At 35.2% G+C, this 18,372-nt stretch overlaps 1 protein-coding gene across 1 annotated transcript in view; it reads right to left on the bottom strand.

The window, feature by feature from the left end:
- SGCZ (sarcoglycan zeta) overlaps positions 1-18,372 on the bottom strand; it is a 413,634-nt gene that overhangs the window by 15,852 nt on the left and 379,410 nt on the right. The window contains exon 7 of the mRNA XM_009569840.2: positions 6,722-6,845. Within this exon, the coding sequence (XP_009568135.1) occupies positions 6,722-6,845 (124 nt within the window). The remainder of the gene's footprint in view (positions 1-6,721; positions 6,846-18,372) is intronic.

Raw genomic sequence — 18,372 nt, forward strand, 5'->3', positions numbered from 1 at the left:
TGAGGTTTATGTATTCAGCCTAGAAAAGTACGTGTATTTGGAATCTTTGTGCTTAGTCTATCAAGTGCAAAAACTTTAATTGATTACTATTCAAATCAGAACTAGATTAAAATGTGATAATGGGAAATTGTTTCATTTCTAGAAGAAATAATTTATTGTCACTTCTTTTCCTCTTTCTAATAAAATGGCTTATGATGTTGGCCTTCAAAATTTGCCTATGAACAAACTTTTAAAACATGGGTAAAGTCAGTTGAAAACTTTTGTAACTTGGCACCACTGTATTTTGGTTGTTGACTTCTTCATAAAAGTGCTTTCTACTATAAATTAACTCACATATTAATTTTTTTTTAAGTTGAAAATGAAAGGTTTGGCTTAAAAATAACATGGCATTTTAATAATTTTAAACATCTATGAAAACATCCTAATATAGTTCTTGAAACCAATAATTAAAAAAAAATACAGAAGAAAATCCCTTCATGTCACTAATCTCTCCTTTCAGACAACAGTGACAAGTCAACTGGTTAATACCATGGCAAAGGGCTTTAAAAACAAAATGCAGCACACATTTATTAAGACAGTTTTTGGTGAATAAACAGTAGATCTTTAAGCTCTAGACCCTGCTATTTTTTGTTGAACTCACTTCATCCATGACAAACATTTAATTATATTTTTGTAAGTATTTAATCTCAGACAAAAAATAACTTGGCTGAATTGAACTAATCTAGAAAATGTTGCTGTCTTTGAACAGCCATTTGTCCGTAGTTCTGCAGCTTGCAGAACAAGGTAATTCCATTTTAGTGTATTTAGATAATTGAATGAAAGCCCCTTTTCCTGTTTCAGGATATAAAAAACGCTGACAAAACCCCCACCAAAATAAAGCTTTAAAATAGTACTGGTGGTTGGACTTACAAGTGAAGATTACTCCAGTTTTTGAAGTATTAATCTCTGTGTTAAACACGTCTCCTGGACTTAAAGAACTGGACAGGATTATAGATGAAATATGAGTACTGTATGCATTTGTAAGTCTCTACAAAATAATCTTGGCTATTTGCTTTATAACCTGTGTTGTGCTAAAACAGTAAATATAAACTTGGCCACTTGTCTGCTACACTGGTTTTGAGTAAAGTTTCTTAAAGAGTATTGGTCATTTTTAATGTAGCAGTTATAAGCCTCACCGAAGGATCAGCCTTATTATGGCAGAATTGACCAAATACAGTCTATGAACAATGCTATGAATGAGTACCATTTGACAAAGAAGTACAAGAGTATAAAGTAGGAAAAAGGGAAAAACTTCACAGACAGGGTGACTAATGTAGATATGTTTGTAAAAATAAGAAACCTCTGAGTGTCTCTCTTGTTCTTTACTTTGTGTTTGATAACCAATGGGATGAAATAAAAGTACAGGGCATAGCTTACATAGAAGCTACTTGCAAAAATACATAGCAACTGCAAAAGCCTCAAAAGAGCTGAGGCTAGTTAGCAGCCTTCTCCTTCAAAGTGTGGTGTGTTGTCATAATCCTTAAAATCAGTTGTTAGACCAATAAGTGGACAGCAACAAATAATCCTTTAAGCTTGTTATCAATAGTAATGACATCGTGCTTCACTGACCGAGCTTCCATAGAGATGTAACAACACAGATCACATAAACAAACAAGGTCACGATAACATTCTCTTGAAAGTGCTCTTACATATGCCCTGTTTTCATTCAATATGGGCCCCAAGTGACAGCAATTAGCTTCTAAAAGTGGTCCTAAGAAGCAAAGGAAAATAATAGACCTGGAAACTAAGATAAAAGTGATAAAGCGAAATAAGTTATCAAAATTGGGTGTGAACTAGATTTGGAGCATGATGAGAAAAGAAATTGTGCAGTGTAATAGAGCACAGTACCCTATTAAAGTTATATATTTTAAAGGAATCCTCTGTTGTGATGTCTCAGACAACTCTTCTGGCTCACTTTGCAAGACAAGAGAAGATGAAAAACCTCAGATCCATGATGCAGTCGGTATATACAGTATAATAATAATAACAACAATAACAACAAAAATACAGTATTAATATCGCTATTAATGTATTATTACTACTGTATTTCAACAATTATTATTAATTTATGTGATGTATGTACAAGTGCTATGCCAGTGTTGCATTAGGTTACCTGATGTTAGGCTAGGTCAGGTCAGGTGTACACATCAGCTCATTTAATGCTGAAATTGACTAACAATGCTCTAGTCAGAACAACATATTGTTGTTAAGCAAGGCATAATAGTATATAATAAAGGCAAACCCTGTATAACCAAATTAGTGGCTTTCTATGATGGGGTAACTGCAGCAGTGGACATGAGTAAACCGATTGATGTGATCTATCTGGATTCCTGTAAAGCCTTTGACACAGTCCCCCACAGTATCCTTCTCTCTAAATTGGAGAGATATGGATTCGATGGGTGGGCAGTAAGGTGGATAAGAAACTGGTTGGATGGTCATATTCAAAGAGTAGTGGTCAACGGCTCAAAGTTCAGATGGAGATCTGTAGACAAGTGGTGTCCCTCAGGGGTCTGTACTGGGACTGGTGCTGTTCAATATCTTATCAATGATATTGACAGTGAGATTGAGTGAAAGTTTGTAGGTGACACCAAGCTGAGTGGTGTAGTTGCTACACTGGAAGAATGGGATGTCATCCAGAGGGACCTGGACAAGCAGGAGAAGTGGGCCTCTGAGAACTTCATGAGGTTCAACAAGGCCACATGTAAGGTCCTGCACCTGGGCTGAGGCAATCCCCGTTTTCAGTACACGATGGGAGATGACATGATTGAGAACAGCTCTGCAGAGAAGGACTTGGGGGTGCTGGTTGATAAGAAGCTCGACACGAACCATCAATGTGTGCTCACAGCACAGGAGGCCAACTGCATCCTGGGCTGCATCAAAAGAAGTGTGGCCAGCAGGTTGAGGGAAGTGATTCTGCTCCTCTATTCACAGAATGACAGAATCACAAAATAGTTAGGGTTGGAAGGGACTTTAAAGATCATCTAGTTCCAACCCCCCTGCCATGGACAGGGACATTCCACTAAAGGAGGCTGCTCAAGGCCCCATCCAACCTCCAGGGATGGGGCAGCCACAACTTCCCCTGGCAACCTGTTCCAGTGTCTCACCACTCTCAGGGTGAAGAAATTCCTCTCTTGTGAGACCTCATCTGGAATACTGTGTCCAGTTCATAATCCTCAACACAAGAAGGGTATGGAGCTCTCGGAATGGGTCCAGAGGAGGGCTACAAAGATGGTCAAAGGGCTGGAGCACCTTCCCTACAAGGGCAGGCTGAGAGAGTTGGGCTTGTTCAGCCTGGAGAAAAGGAGGATCAGAGAAGATCTCATAGCGACCTTCCAGTATCTGAAGGGGGCCTACAGGAAAGCTGGAGAGAGGCTATTCATAAAGGCTTACGGTGATAGGACCAGTGTGAATGGGTATAAACTGGAGAGGGGCAGATTTAGACTGGACATTAGGAAGAATTTCTTCAGTATGAGAGTGGTGAGGCACTGGCACAGGTTGCCCGGGGAAGCTGTGGCTGCCCCATCCCTGGATGCGTTCAAGGTCAGGTTGGATGAGGCTTTGGGCAGCCTGATCTAGTGGGATGTCCCTGCCCATGGCAGGGGGGGTTGGAATGAGATGATCTTCAAGGTCCCTTCCAACCCAAACTATTTTATGATTCTATGATTCTATGATAATGTGTTTCAGATTAAATTCTAACATATTTTTATGCATAGCAATATCCAGTATCTACAGAATTCAGAATTGGTCTGTATTTTTGCATTGTGTTTATATGCGAAAGGAGTCAACTAGCAATCACCTTGCTGAATTTCCGGACAAGAAATGTTCTTTTTCTTCTTATGTGAGCCAAAACATTCAGCTAGAGGCTGGAGATTCCCATTTCATTTTCCTTTTAAGTGATTGCTACTTTAAACTAGCAGTTATGGTTTATTTATAGAATAATACATAGTTCACAATTAAATGCCAAGCTATAATTCAATCAAAGGATTCTGCTGATGCCTCGACTCACAGGGGTGCAGATCAAGAGCTTTATAAAGGGCAGCAGAATCTGAGTTTAAATTAGAGCCCCCAGTATTCAGTCTGAGATCATGCATTATAATTTGTAATAGGGCTAAAAGGATTATTATAATATGGCAGTAAATAAAAAGAAAATGTATCAAACAGCAGAATTTGAAACGCTTGCAGTCTTTCAGCTTATGACGTGGAAGGCTAAAGACTGTATTGCATGAGAAATGAGGCTAGAGAAAAAGTATTTCGCAACATGTTTATGTTTTTAAAAAAAAATCCTGAAATTATTCTTAAGTAAAAGGAAAATATATGTTTCATAGTTTTCCACAGTAAATTCATAATGTTCTACATGGTTATGACTGGTTGATTCCAGATGCCACATAGTTATTTTCTGACAGAATAGGGCAAGAATCATGCTATAGAAGGAGAATATTAATTCATGTATCTGGTGATTTTTTAAAATAAGCTTACAAATATTAAAAAGTTAATCGTAGTAAACCAGAGTGAGAATAATACTAGTTGACTACCTGTCAACTACCTGTCTTTTTTCTAGTACAAAACTTCATCAGAGAAGTGGTTCACAGACCCAATTCACAAAGACAATATTCTTTTATTTGTGAAAAAAACCTGACTGATACAACATACATTTTTTAACTAAAATGATTAATTTTGACATAGATATTTTATTTTGCTCTAGAACGTGTTTTCTTAAAAATGGCTAATGATGAAGTCTATACTTTTTTCCCATATTGTCTGCTAATCTGTGGTGTATCTGTTGGGCTGCAAGCAAGAACAGCAATCAATAATTTGTTACACAGACATTTTATCCGTTTTATCCATCAGGATCCTCACACAAAGCTGTATTAGGTCAGCAATTCCTTAATGTGGCCATGGTAAATTTGTGCAACTGATGATGCTGTGGAAGCTCATCATATGCCTTCCAAAGTGTTTTTGCATTTTCCTCTGACCTTCCCCACTGCACAAAATAAAGTATTGGACTGTAAAGGCATTGTTCAGACCTGAGGATGGAATTTCTCTGTTGATTTAGGGCACCATTCTTTACAGATCTTACTGGAATTTTAAGTAATTGAGAAATAATTAGACACTTTGAAATTTGTTAGATATACGTATACAGAACAGATACTTGGGAAACAGCGGGTAACGACTGGCAGCTTGCTTTCTGATTATCGATCTAACATCTACATGGGAAATTACACCTGTGCAAAGTCGTACTTACCATGTAGAGGAATATAATGATTTTTAATATGAAGTGCAGCAAAGTCTGCTTTACATTGGCATTTTTCCCCGACAAGATTCAATGCCGAATTGAACTCAAATTCTAAATAATACATAATAGCCATTACAACTTTTACTGGGTCCCCATTCTCAAAGTCCAGCTGAGGTCATATGACATTATTTCCAAAACAACCTTTTCAATAAGTTATTGAAAATACTTAAGAAATATTAGAAATCATGAAATAGACTCACAGTGCTGATATAGGCAAAAATGCCTATGAATACACAGATATATGTACAAAGCATCACAGAGATACATGGTACTAAATGAAGACAATATATATACAACCACTGCTTCAGGGATCACGGAAGACTGAAGAAAGGTAACAGTCTCTATGTTGATTTTTATTTCTTTTTTCTTTTTCATTTTCGTTTGAATATTACTTATCCCCTCTAACAATATTATCAAGGGAAATAACAAAGAAATACATTCAGGGTGAAAAAAAAATAATGTTAGTAAGTGCAGGAAACATCAGATTGGGTCAGGAAGGTATTGAAGGAGGGGAAATAGGAAAGGTTACAGGAAGCTGCAGCCCCTGGAATAAAAATATCCATAGAAAGGAAAAGGGTGAGGGAATCTATTAAAAGAGGATTCAGTTGTTCCCGTTGCTATGTCTGCAACTTTAGGAAATAGTAGCAAAGGCTTCATATTTCAAGAGGTAGTAAGTAAAGATGAGATACTGTGGGAAGACCTGGCTTTTGGAGCAACTCAGAAATAAGATGTGGCATGTGGTATATAAATATTTGAGGCTCTGAATTAAGAAAATATTGTGCTTTAATTATGCAAGACAAATACTTGCATCAATAGAAAAATATTATCAAAGTGGGCCTTTGATACAGTATATTGGCCAAAACAGTTCCTATCTGCATTGTAATGCAAAGAGTGTGCATTGCAAAGGATTATCTGTCACAGATGTGAATGCTAGTTTTGTTCATTGTTGCTTATTTGGATAGTTTGTAAATTATCTGGAAATATTTGGTAGAAAATACAAACACATATGGCAAAAAATTTCTAAAGAGCTCCATTCTTAATTAGATATTTACATTAAATAAATGGTTTTGCAAAAATGCTATAACCTGGCAAGTGCCACTAATTTGAAAATCTAACCATTTCTCTCAAGTGCTTAATAGAAGTCTGAGAGCCTTTGATACCCTTGCACAATTTTCTTTAGTGTTATGTTCATTTAAGGACTGTCATACCAGTAATCTTGTAATCTTTCATGTAATTCTACAATACGTGAATTGCCAGCAAAACTAGTGAGCTAATTTAAAATTGTTTTCACACGTTTACAGAGGTTTATAGATAAAGAATCTATGGCAAAATCTTTATATGTAGAGATGATCACTGATCACTGATCATCTCTTTACCAGCTGAACTTACCTCTCCTTCTGTGGATTGTAAGTGCAGTTCTTTTCTACAGGTAGCCTTTAAGTCTCCTGCAGCTGCATTGACTTGCACTCCTCTGGGTGCTTCCATCACCAAAGATCTAGTAGGAGATTCAAGTCTGAAAGACAAAAACAACCACTGAGAAAATAAATCCACTGAATCAAATTACCAAAACTCACCCAGCCTCAACATCCACAATGCATGTAGATATAAATTTATTTTGAAATGTAACGAAGTAAAAAGTACGAGTTTAAATCTATTTCTATTTTAGATGGCATTTAAGCAAAGACTGATATAAGCTTGTCTGCTTGGTGATGCTTTCTGGCATTAGTATCTAATTTACTCTACTTTACTAATACTGAAATTTAAGTAATGTTCTATACATCTCTGTGAGTGCTTCTACAATGACAAGTTAATAACCAAAGTCTGCTTAGCAACTGATGACAAATGTTCATCTAAATAAAAAGAAAACAAAACACTTTAAAAGTTTTAAACAATGATGTAAAACTGATTAGAATTACTTAGTCTTCATAGGCTTATTTGTATTTCAGGTAAGTGTAACACCATTTTGTATGAAGGAGAGGAAAAGAAAATCTTTTATGTCTCTGTTACTGTGTTTTTTTCTGTTCTGCAAAATAATCATTATGCTCTTTAACCCTGTTATAACAGGCATAAAAAGCATATCCTTAGGTCTTGGCATCTTTCCTCAAAGCACCTATTGTTGTCCTACTCCTGTCAGTCTTTCCATTTCTGTCTACTCTATACTCAAAATCCTCCATTAGCCTTAATGCGGAACTATGATACTTTCTTAGCTGTGTCATCTCTCGGTATTGTACAGGTTTCTCTTGATAGGGAAGTATTAATGCAAGGCTTTCGTAGCAGTCGTGCCTCACACACTGTATAGGAAAGACGATTGGCTGAAAATTGTATTGAACTAGAAACCAAAGATTTGGATTCTTGTGTTCAACTTTTGATTTGTTCCATCTTTATTGCATATTCATACTTCTCTCTTCAACAAATTGTATTTTGAGTGTTAGGTCACATCCATCCAGAAATATAACAAAGTGTCAGACGTGTAAAGGAAAGAACAGTTTGACAAAGAAATTGCTAAAGAAAAGCTAAATGAAAGATCTATCAAACAACTGAAAAAAACAGAATTTCACTGTATTGAATGTTTAAGGGTACGGAATAGTGATGGATTATAATTTTGAAATCAAAATGCCAAATTTGCATACAAACTAAGTCACTGACATGGAGTCTGTGAAATATTTCTGGTTGTAACATGTCATGGACGCTCAATAAGGGAAAAAAAAAAACAAAACAAAACCAAAACTGAAAGCAACTATTTGCAAAATGAGTGAAAATATTAAAAGCAGGTGTCTAGAGAGAGGAAAACACTATTTGTAGATACCAATATAAAAAAAAAAACCACGAAATTCACACAGATAGGAGCAGTAGAAAAAAAAAATCTCTATTTCTGTTGGTACTAAGCCATTTTCTTTCATTTTTCTGGCAGTCTTTAGGGAGAAGTTAAAAACAGGTTTTGCAGTTCCTTGTGCCAGTGAAGAATCTAAATATCTTGAATTATTCAGTGTTTTTCAGGTAACAGTTTGTGAACTTCTGATGGCTATTATACAGCAGAAAAAGAACTTCTAAAACCTTTTGGAAACCTTGTGAATGATAAAGTTTAGAAACTAGGTTTTCAAAAGTACTATGTTGCCTTAATGAGGTTTTACCTTGAATTTAAAAGGAAACCGAACTATATAAATTTTAAACTTCCATTTCATATTTTTCAGCATCTTAGTTTGGTGATTTATAACCTACTTTCCAGGGATATTAACATTTCTTAGTGATTTCAGCTGCCATTTCATAATCATGAAGACAAAAGTGCTTTAAAATATATTTATTGCATTGAATTGATTGGTAATAGCAAAGTCACAAATAATTCTGGTTTCGGAATATCAAAACCTTTCTCAGACCTGACTAAATTTTTTCAGCGGGTAGACAATAAAAAACTATTTAGGAATATATTTCAAGAAAGTGTGATTTTGTTTGAAGTATAAACTGTTTTGGTTTTTTTCAAAGCATATGACTGTGTATAGCTAAGTTGTTTCATCTAGTTTAATCATAGTTTTTCTTGAATTAAATTAACATGAGAAACTTCCAGTTTGTTTAAAATGAAGACATTTGAGCAATTAATTTCGAAACTTGAAAAGAAGTTCTTATTATCAGCCTTATTCACACTGTGGGGAAATTTCTTTTTCAGATAACAGATTTTAGCAGCCAATGAATAGCTGACAAACAGAGTATTTTTTAAAACACCACCAATATCTTAGTAAAATTGAATGCCTAAATCTGTTTTTATACTTACTACTTACTTTTCTTATTATTACATCTGAAAAGTGACTTCATTGTGCAATATGCACCATGCTTCTAGAATTGTAAAAGTCTAAACGTATAGAGAAATTATCTCCTCAATGTTTTGGGATAAATTGTGTCTGATATATAGCTGCTTTATAATATTTGTTCTTAGTCATATTTCTGAAAGCTTTAATCTCTGCTATAAACTTATTTTATCAGTCCGCACTCTGTACTCCTCCCTCCAAGGAAAAGTGTGTTATTACAATACTATATCAGAAATTCAGATTTACTGATGGCCTGTCACAATGGCATTTACATCAGTAAGTGAATCCTAATCACTCCTATTCAATTTTTCTTTCCCAAACAACAGCTATGATGGAGAAGGTAACTACTGCTATTATTTGTCAGAAACTACAATGTCGCAGGAAAGACAAAGAAGCTTTTTAAAAAAGGTTTTTGAATAATATAATCTGTCAATTCACTATATATGATGTAGACAGATGGTCTATTCAAAGAAGAGAAGGGCTTTTTTCTTTTTAATTATCAACAGTTAATTTGTGAGAAAAGATAAATTTCAGAGGATCAAAGCTACATGAATTTGACTTAAATTCATTAAAGAATTATTGCTGAACAATGAAACTTTTCAAATATCTTGAATATGTTGCTTTGAAGGTATTAAAATATTTCTCAGCAGAAATGCAGAAACATTTATTTTTCATTTGGCATTTTCTGTTTACAGGCTGACCTAGATTGTATCTGAGAAAAGTAATGTAAAAAATGAACCAAAATCTTTCATTTTGAGTTTAAAGAATATTGAGATTTACCTCTTGCATATCCTTTATACTCACATGGGAGTAAGTTTAATATTATAGCATTTATCTATGTTATAATAATTTTGCTCTGTTGTCTAGCAGAAGGTATTTCTTAAGATAGAATGAAATAAAAGATTTCCCTGTGCAAATCTGAATAATTTATTGCTTTGTGTTTATTTAAGCAGTGGATCCAACCATGCTACTTAGTAAAATGACTGATATGAATCTCTACAAATTTGGTATTTGTATTCAAAACAGGGGATTAAAAAAATACGCTGTCAACTACACAACCCACATGTATAGCAGGTACTTATTTCCCCATTACTGGAGTCTTTACACCTGGCGGTCAGGAAATACTTCCAAGTATTTAACTTCTATAAATGATCATCTTGCAAAGTACGTTGTGGGTTTTTCTTCAGTTAGCATAGTAATGCTGTTATTAAAAAAAAAAGTTTTGCAAATATAAACCCATTGGAAAATCTATATTTCGATGTGATATCCTTTTTGTAGATTTCTATAGATTAAAATAATTGTGACATCAATCTTGCTGCCTGTAGCAGAGTTGTGGCAGTCTGGGGCTGCACAGAGGTAAGATACGGAAAGATGAGAAGGGAAGGCAAATGAATGTGCCAAGACCCTCTTTATACCTCTTCCTATAGAACCTAGGGACTTCCTCTCCCAGAAGTGAAACTATTTTGTTCCAAATAAGAATTAACAATTTTTAAAAGAATAATTTTGAAAGTGTTGTTTTCCATAAGCTTTTAAAAATATAAAATATATTCTTTCCTATTACTACAAAAAGAACAGCTGACTGCCGTAATGCTCAAGGAAAATGATGCCAATAGTCCTCCAGTGAGACCAAGAGTCTTTAAAGGAGTCCATTGAATACTGATGCTTTTAGGTAAAAGTAGGGTTTCCATTCAGTCCATTTCCTGGAAGCCAAGCTGCAAACTCCCATAGTATCCATTAGGAATAACCGGGGACCTCTATGATTGTTACGACAAAAAATCTGGAAATCCTATTTTAAGACACTGGAACTATACAGAGGTTTCCTGATTAGCTGCATTTGATACCACAGCAAGACTACTATGAGAATAAAATTACTATTCAGTCATTTAAATTTCGTTACTTCTACTTACGAGATTATACGTGCACCTTTTTAACATATATATTGAAGTGATTAAAAACTCTTTTTGATATATTTCATAGAATCATAGAATCATAGAATAGTTAGGGTGTGAAGGGACCTGAAAGATCATCCAGTTCCAACCCCCCTGTCACGAGCAGGGACACCTCCCACTAGATCAGGCTGCCCAAGGCCCCATCCAACCTGGCCTTGAACACCTCCAGGGATGGGGTAGCCACAACTTTCCTGGGCAACCTGTGCCAGTGCCTCACTACTCTCGTGGTGAAGAAATTCTTCCTAATGTCTAGTCTAAATTTACATGTATCCAAATGTGCACCTCTGCAAGATCCATATGAATCATGAAGCTTGTTGTGTTCTAATGTTTTTAAATCAAATGCCTGTATTTTGGGGATGAAATAATTGTTTTTATTGAAACAGAAGTGTAAATGTGTGGGCCTCATGAATCCTTAATATTGTTCACTGATCATCAACTATCTTTTATCAAGAAGTAAAATTCTCATATGTTCATTGAAAGTCTCAGATTTAACCTTTAAATGTGCAATTTGGCTCTATTTTGTGACTTGACAAAGTGAGTCTTAAGTAAGAGAAGGTTAAATAAATGTTTTATGCAGTAGATAATGGCTTAAACCAGTAAAAATCAACATGATTTTTTTTTTCCAATATTGAATTCTGCAATTCATGGGCAACAAACTTCAACAAAGAGGAAACATTCTTGTTTTAAATTAGAACATTAGCATGGCATTCAGTATATCATTCATATTAAGTCTGTACTCTGCGTTTCACTGACTTTGGCATGTGTTAGCATGCCCTTATTATAACTTCTCAGATTCTCATTAGCCCAGAAATCACCTCACTGGGCTCAAACCTGAGTTCTAATTGCCTGGTACAAGCCACTGGTTTCAGTTCAGTAGATCTGCATTATCATAGTGACACTTGAAACAGCTGAATATTTTCATGTTATTTGACATAGATGATAAATCAGAAAAACAATTTCTCCACATAGGGAAATAAAGGATCTCTTCTGAGAATATATATAAAAAAATTAGTATAGTGAGGAGGAAAATTAAGCAATAAAATGTTATTGAAGAGTTTTTCAGTGCTGTTATTAAAGGACTAGAAGAAATGAAGAAGCATCAAGGAAAGGTGAGGAGTGCAAGAGCTTAGCAAAATAAGCAGGTGATGTGAGTAAGGTTAACAATAATACATCATTGTTACTTGGAGGGCATAGCCAGAATAGTTAAAGATAGGGAAATTATCAAAGTTAGAAATAGTATTAAGAACATAACAAACCAAAACCCTGACTGGAATTTCTGGTACTAAATGTCATGCATGCTAGAATCTAAAGTCCACTAAAATTCAAAACTTTATAAGTCAAGTAAATGACTAGAAATGTAAGATTTAGAATGTGAACTTTCTATCTTAGAGAAATACCACAACATGCTTGGAAGTCTAAACTTTCAGGCTGTGAGACAAATATCTGCATACAATTCAAAATAGTCCCTTAAGGAAAGGCATGGAGAAAGGATTCCTCATAGCCTTGATATCTTAGAGCTACCCTTTTTCCACCCAAAGCATTCCCCTTCCCATACTTTTGTTCTGATCTGAAATCCCTTCTACACATGTCCCCGTGACTCCATGAAACATCCTTACATAAAGTTTATTTTCTTTACAGAAATAGTTCCATCTGAGTTGTCTTTAAGAATATATTTTCTTGAAACAGGAATCTATCTTGTCAGAAAGAGATTGAAGTAACATATCCACAGATAATACTCAAGTGACTGTCAAGACTAAGATCTGAACATAAAGTGCCCGGGGGGTGGGGTTGATGAGCTGAACTGGGCTCTTTGAACAAATGGAAACACATGAGAGCTGGTTGACATAACATCTCAGTTTTGAAAAACCATTAGCTTCCTGTGATTAGGAAGTGACAGTCCAAACCACCAGACCATCTCTAATTTTATAATTATATTTACAATATTGTTTCCCTAAAGGGCCTGAAGTTGATATAAATGGTTATATTTTAGCTGAAATAAACTGTGACATTGTTTTGATCCACACCTTGATGAAACTGCATCTCACGTGGAAAATTATTCTGCTGAAATTCCTTTGACAGGTCTGATTCAGCCTCTGCAGATTAAGCATAGCAGAGAGCTTGGAATACCTTCTCCACTGGCTCATACTTGGACTGTACCTTTACAGCCCAAGAAAAAAACAGCTCATAAAAAAAAAAAAAAATCAGAAAATATTTGGTGAGTTTACTTTTAGTCACTTTTTTATGGCAAGCACCATTTTGGAAAGAATAAGGCAGAGGGTTTTTACCTTCTAGAGTGGGAGACTATGAAGAAGATAATTAGGTTTTTTTCTTCCTTTTTGGCAATGAATTCTGCCTTGAAACACAACTGAGAATAGAATGAAAACTGCAGGGTAAGAAATATAAAATCACTTATTCTTCTCTATTGCTTGGACTACTTCTGCAGTTCTCTGTATAATTCTAAATATAAGCAATACGAGTTGTTTGGTGGATTGTAGAACTAATAGTTTTAAAAACGTGTGTACTCCCTGCATTCATCACAGAATCCCCTCATCCTCTGAAGCTCCTTCTTGTACTCAGCCTGTATGAGCTACAGATCTTTTATCTGGCTCCAACACAGTGCTAGGACAAGAACCCAAACTCTGCACCCACAACCACAACACTGCTAGAACATCCAGGTCCTTTGTGTACTATAACTATGACCCAACCATGAAGCAAGATACGTTAGAAGTTGAGGGTAGTTTGAAGATGTGTGTGTACAAATGGGTAAACTGACAACAGCTAATACTAATACTAATACTACTAGCTGATTTTCTATTAACGTCTCTAGTTAGGTATTGGTTTGTAGAAAAACATAGAAACTTAAGGATCTTTTGCCTGTCTATCAAATACGGATGAAAACACCTAGCTGCTTCACAAGTTATTAGGGAGATGAGGGGAGAGAATGCTTAGACACACAGCAAAATTAAGAAGCCTTGTTTTCTTGAGGAAGCGGCTGAAGAGTGGCATAGAAAATGGGGATACTGCTGGGAAGGGGAAAAAGAAAACATAGAGTGAAAATATCTCTGTGAAAAATGTAGTATAAGGAAAGAATAAGGAAATCAAATGTTATTCAAATTAAAAAAAAAGATGAGAACACTTTTCGTTATTGCAGTAGCAAGCCTATTTACTTAAAATAATGAAAGACAGGAAATGAAAATATAGTTACTTGGTTTTAATGATGTATAGTAAAAGTTTTATGGACTATAAGTAGTACATCAAATCAGATTTCATCAGAAAAGCTACAGACAAAAAGGGTGTGCAGGTATGGTGGAACAAAACTGTATTTGGTTTAGAGTCTAAAGCATTGCAGAAGTGAGTTCTGGTGTCACTAAGACCATTCCCTAGGCATTGAGGGCTATTCATTTTCCATTTAAAAAAAAATAGTCTTCCTGTAATATCTGTGAAAATGAAATATTTGGACAAGCATGTGGTTTTCTACACAGAAGTAGAATTTCTTGAACACGTAGCAGCAGCTTGGGTCTGAAAGTGGTGCAACAGCCCTGGGGCAACCTCAGAAGCAGGAAGCCTTGTTGGAGCTAAAAGCAGGCAGCAGGGCACTATTGGAACCCTGAGTGTCAATCCTAAGACTCTGAGCACCATACCGGTCACAGCTGCTGGTATACCTGAGCAGTCTTCCTGTAAAGAATGATCCTCAGCTGCCTTCACACTAATCTACAGAGTGTAAAGTTGCATTGTCTTTCATTAACTCAGCACTGGACAAATGCTTTCTGTTGCTCCAAGCTTTATACCGGTTTGGAGATTGGATTCATAGGATATTATATTTACACGCATAGCCCTGTAAGCCTGAGACAGCTATGCCTGGAGACCATCTGTGTGTTTCTGAAACCACGGGATGGCATAATCATAAAGCAATCGTAATCCAGTCACTGATAATAAAGAATTATAGTCATCCCTGTTGCTGTTTTGGAAAGGCTATTCCAGAACCTCTTGCATCTGGGAGGAAGAATGCTAATTTCTATCTAATATTTCATCCAGTATTCGCCATTCTGTTGCTGAGTTTCGCAATATTCTCATTTTAGTGCTTAAGACCTTCTGACTGCCAGTGCTTTCAAACCTGTGTACCTTCTTCTAGAGCAAAGAAAATTGTTAAAACTGGAAATAAGATCACTTCCAGATAAACTGTCCTTGCAACCTTCCTCCAGGCTGAAGGAGGGATTTGAACAATACATGCTTATTATATAGCACTTAAAATTTCTCAAAATTCACTCTTCCTCGTCTTGCTTTTTATATTTCTTACTGGATATAGAACTATGTCAAATAATTTACTTAAACTCCAGGTGAGAGATCCACCTATTTTCTGTTTTCTGCAAGATCAGGTTATTAACAAGGGAAAAATATTTCTTTGGATTGGCACAATCTCCCAAGCTTCTATTTGATCTCAGTGTTTACTTATCTTCAAGCCCTTAATAATTCTTTTCTTTAACGAATCTTTTAAAATAGCATTGTAAAGCATTACATACTAGTGAGTTCAGACTAAAAGGTCTAACACAAAAGTTACTAATATACCCACTTTTCCCTCCATTTCACTGTAAGTGCTATGATTACCAAACCATCAGCCTCATGGATTCTGTTTTCCAGTTTGAAAGCTTTGTTATAATAGGCTATTTGACCTTATTTTCATATTTAGTTAAGTCACTGATCAGGAATAGAGATAGTCCTACACCCTAAATTAATCACAAAGAACTCAATGAATTCTGCTTTCTATTATAGTGATAGCAATATTTCTTTCTTTCATATCTCAGTTCCTTATGGAGTCTTTTGCCTTCTCGCATGTAAAATATAGTCATCATCACTAAAAACTGAAGGAAATTATTCTTTCAGCTTAAAAGCCATACCTAATTAGCTTTTGTTCCTACTGTGTCCTATCTGCGTAGTATTTATAACTTTTTCTTACTGGCTTGCTTTTCTATTTATTTCTATGTCTTCTTTTTTTTTCTTTTTATTTATGTAAGTAAATATACATGTAAAAATTAAAAAAAAGGTTCACTTTTGGCAATTTTTCAAATTTTCACTACATCCACCTCCATATTTGTATGAACGGGTGTTTTAAAAACATAAAAATTCAACAGCCAGGGGTAAGATTAAGCAAACAAGTTTCTGTCAATACACACGTCCAAATACTGAAATAACTATTTAAACAGCAAGCAGAAATTCTGAAAATGTAAGTAGTAAATATCCATACATTCTTAAAAACGACTGTTGAAAACATAACTAGAACCTGACATAATTAAAACAGCATGCATAGGAAGTGTGGGGTTTTTTTTAATTCTACTGCATCTTCTCACTTTTGATGAGGTTTAGTTTATTACACGATTTCTGGGTAAAATAGATGAACAGAGTTTCAGCACCTTTGTTACTCTCAGGCTGCTCAGATGACTAACAAGTTAACATCAAAATCCCTTTCTGATGTTTTCTCTGGCTCCAGGCCTTTATATAATAGATATTTTGCCCTATTAGTACACTACCCTTGAAATGCTGTAAAAGATTCCTCTTACAGACCATCAGGCAACTCTGAGTGAAACAGACTCCTTGCACAAGATTTGTGTATTCTTAATTCTTATCAGAGGTAAAGTAGGAGCCTTGGATGGTTCCTTGCTCTTTGATCAGCTTTTGTCTCATTATGCCCAGCATTAGCTTGCAGGATTAGCTCTTAGTGAATGGTTTGAGAAGCTTGACACAGAAACGAAAAAACTATCAAATTTGATCTTGCAATTATCCTTAGAGAACAACAACAAATTAATTTACCCTCTTATTAAGGAGGTTATTGAGGGTAAAGCTATCTGCACTTAACTAATGTCTGCCTCTTTTGCGCATGGGTATCACCTATTAGTGCAACATGTTTTAATGCACTATTAGCCTGAAACCAGTATTTTGGGACCTATTATATCAGCAGTTTAGTTTTCTTAACTGTATTCCTGTAAGAATACATAGTGAGATAAATTTGAAGATTAAATTATTAAGATTAATTAATTTTCCTGATTCTGGGACATGATTCTTTTATGCTGCTTATCCCAGCTAAGGAAAGTCAGATTTAATTAGTTTTTGGGATTTGACACAAAAGGGCTCACCAACTTTCACAAAAGACTGTAGGAAAACATTTTCTGAAAGCAAATCTGGATAGCTATTACGTGAAAACGTAAGACAGGAGAAAGATGTGACCAAAGTGGTTGGGCTTATAGTAAGAAATTGTTTTGAATCTCAACTGAGTTTTATTTTTATACAACACGCCTTCAATAGCAAATATTACAGTTTTTTCTCTATCTGAAGACTTCAAAATTTGGTTACAGAACAAGAAGTGGCTGAGGCAAAGTTTAGATATGTGAAGCTAATATGGAACTGAAGTTTTGGTTTTTTGGTCCCTGTCCAGAATAGATTTGAGTTAAAATCCCAGGACTTCTTTTGCAGCAAACAAAAGCCTTGTGATTTTCAATAACTTAGTCCAAATTTTAGTTTCATTCCCAGTAATCACAGTGGTCAGAATTCCACATTTTAAATTGAGTAGTGGATTGGTTTACATATCCACAGGTATGAACAGTTTTCCAACATCTGCTTTTGAAACAAAATTAACTAACAAACAAAATTAACTAACAAACAAAACTAACAAAAAATTAACTAACAAACAACATAACACCAAACCCATAGGTATTTTAAAATACACTAATTTCTTTATGTCTGAGTTTTATTAACTGACCACAGATAGATATTCCAACATGAAAAATATAGTCATTTACATTTTTATTAACAATCTTATATAAATTCTTTTACCTTTCAACTCTGAATAAAAGTATTCGCATAGCCTAATATATACGCATTTATGCACTGCAACTTATTCTCTAATTGCAATCGTGTGTCCATTGAAAAAGTGAACTACACTAGCTCAGCAAACTCTCACGTGTTACTGCTAACTTCAAAAGTCCCAAAGTGTAGGGGTGCAGCATTTAGAAAAATGTTCTACATAGTTTTAGGACTGCCAGTATGGTCTACTGGACACTTTGGTTAAGTTTATACTAAAACATTAAGAAGTGGTAAGACCTAGACCAGACTGCTGGAACTCAATCATCTACACAGCTAATTAGTCACTGGCATAGTTGGGAGGCAACTGAGAGTCAGTTACAACTCTTCCAAACAATTTACAGGCACTATTTGGAGGGTAGCATCATTTAAAGACCACTCCCACTCAACATTCAGGATGCATTTAGGATGTTTTGGAGGATAAAATTATTTTACAATA

This window comes from Cuculus canorus, chromosome 4 (assembly GCF_017976375.1).
Source record: "Cuculus canorus isolate bCucCan1 chromosome 4, bCucCan1.pri, whole genome shotgun sequence".
NCBI lineage: Eukaryota > Metazoa > Chordata > Aves > Cuculiformes > Cuculidae > Cuculus > Cuculus canorus.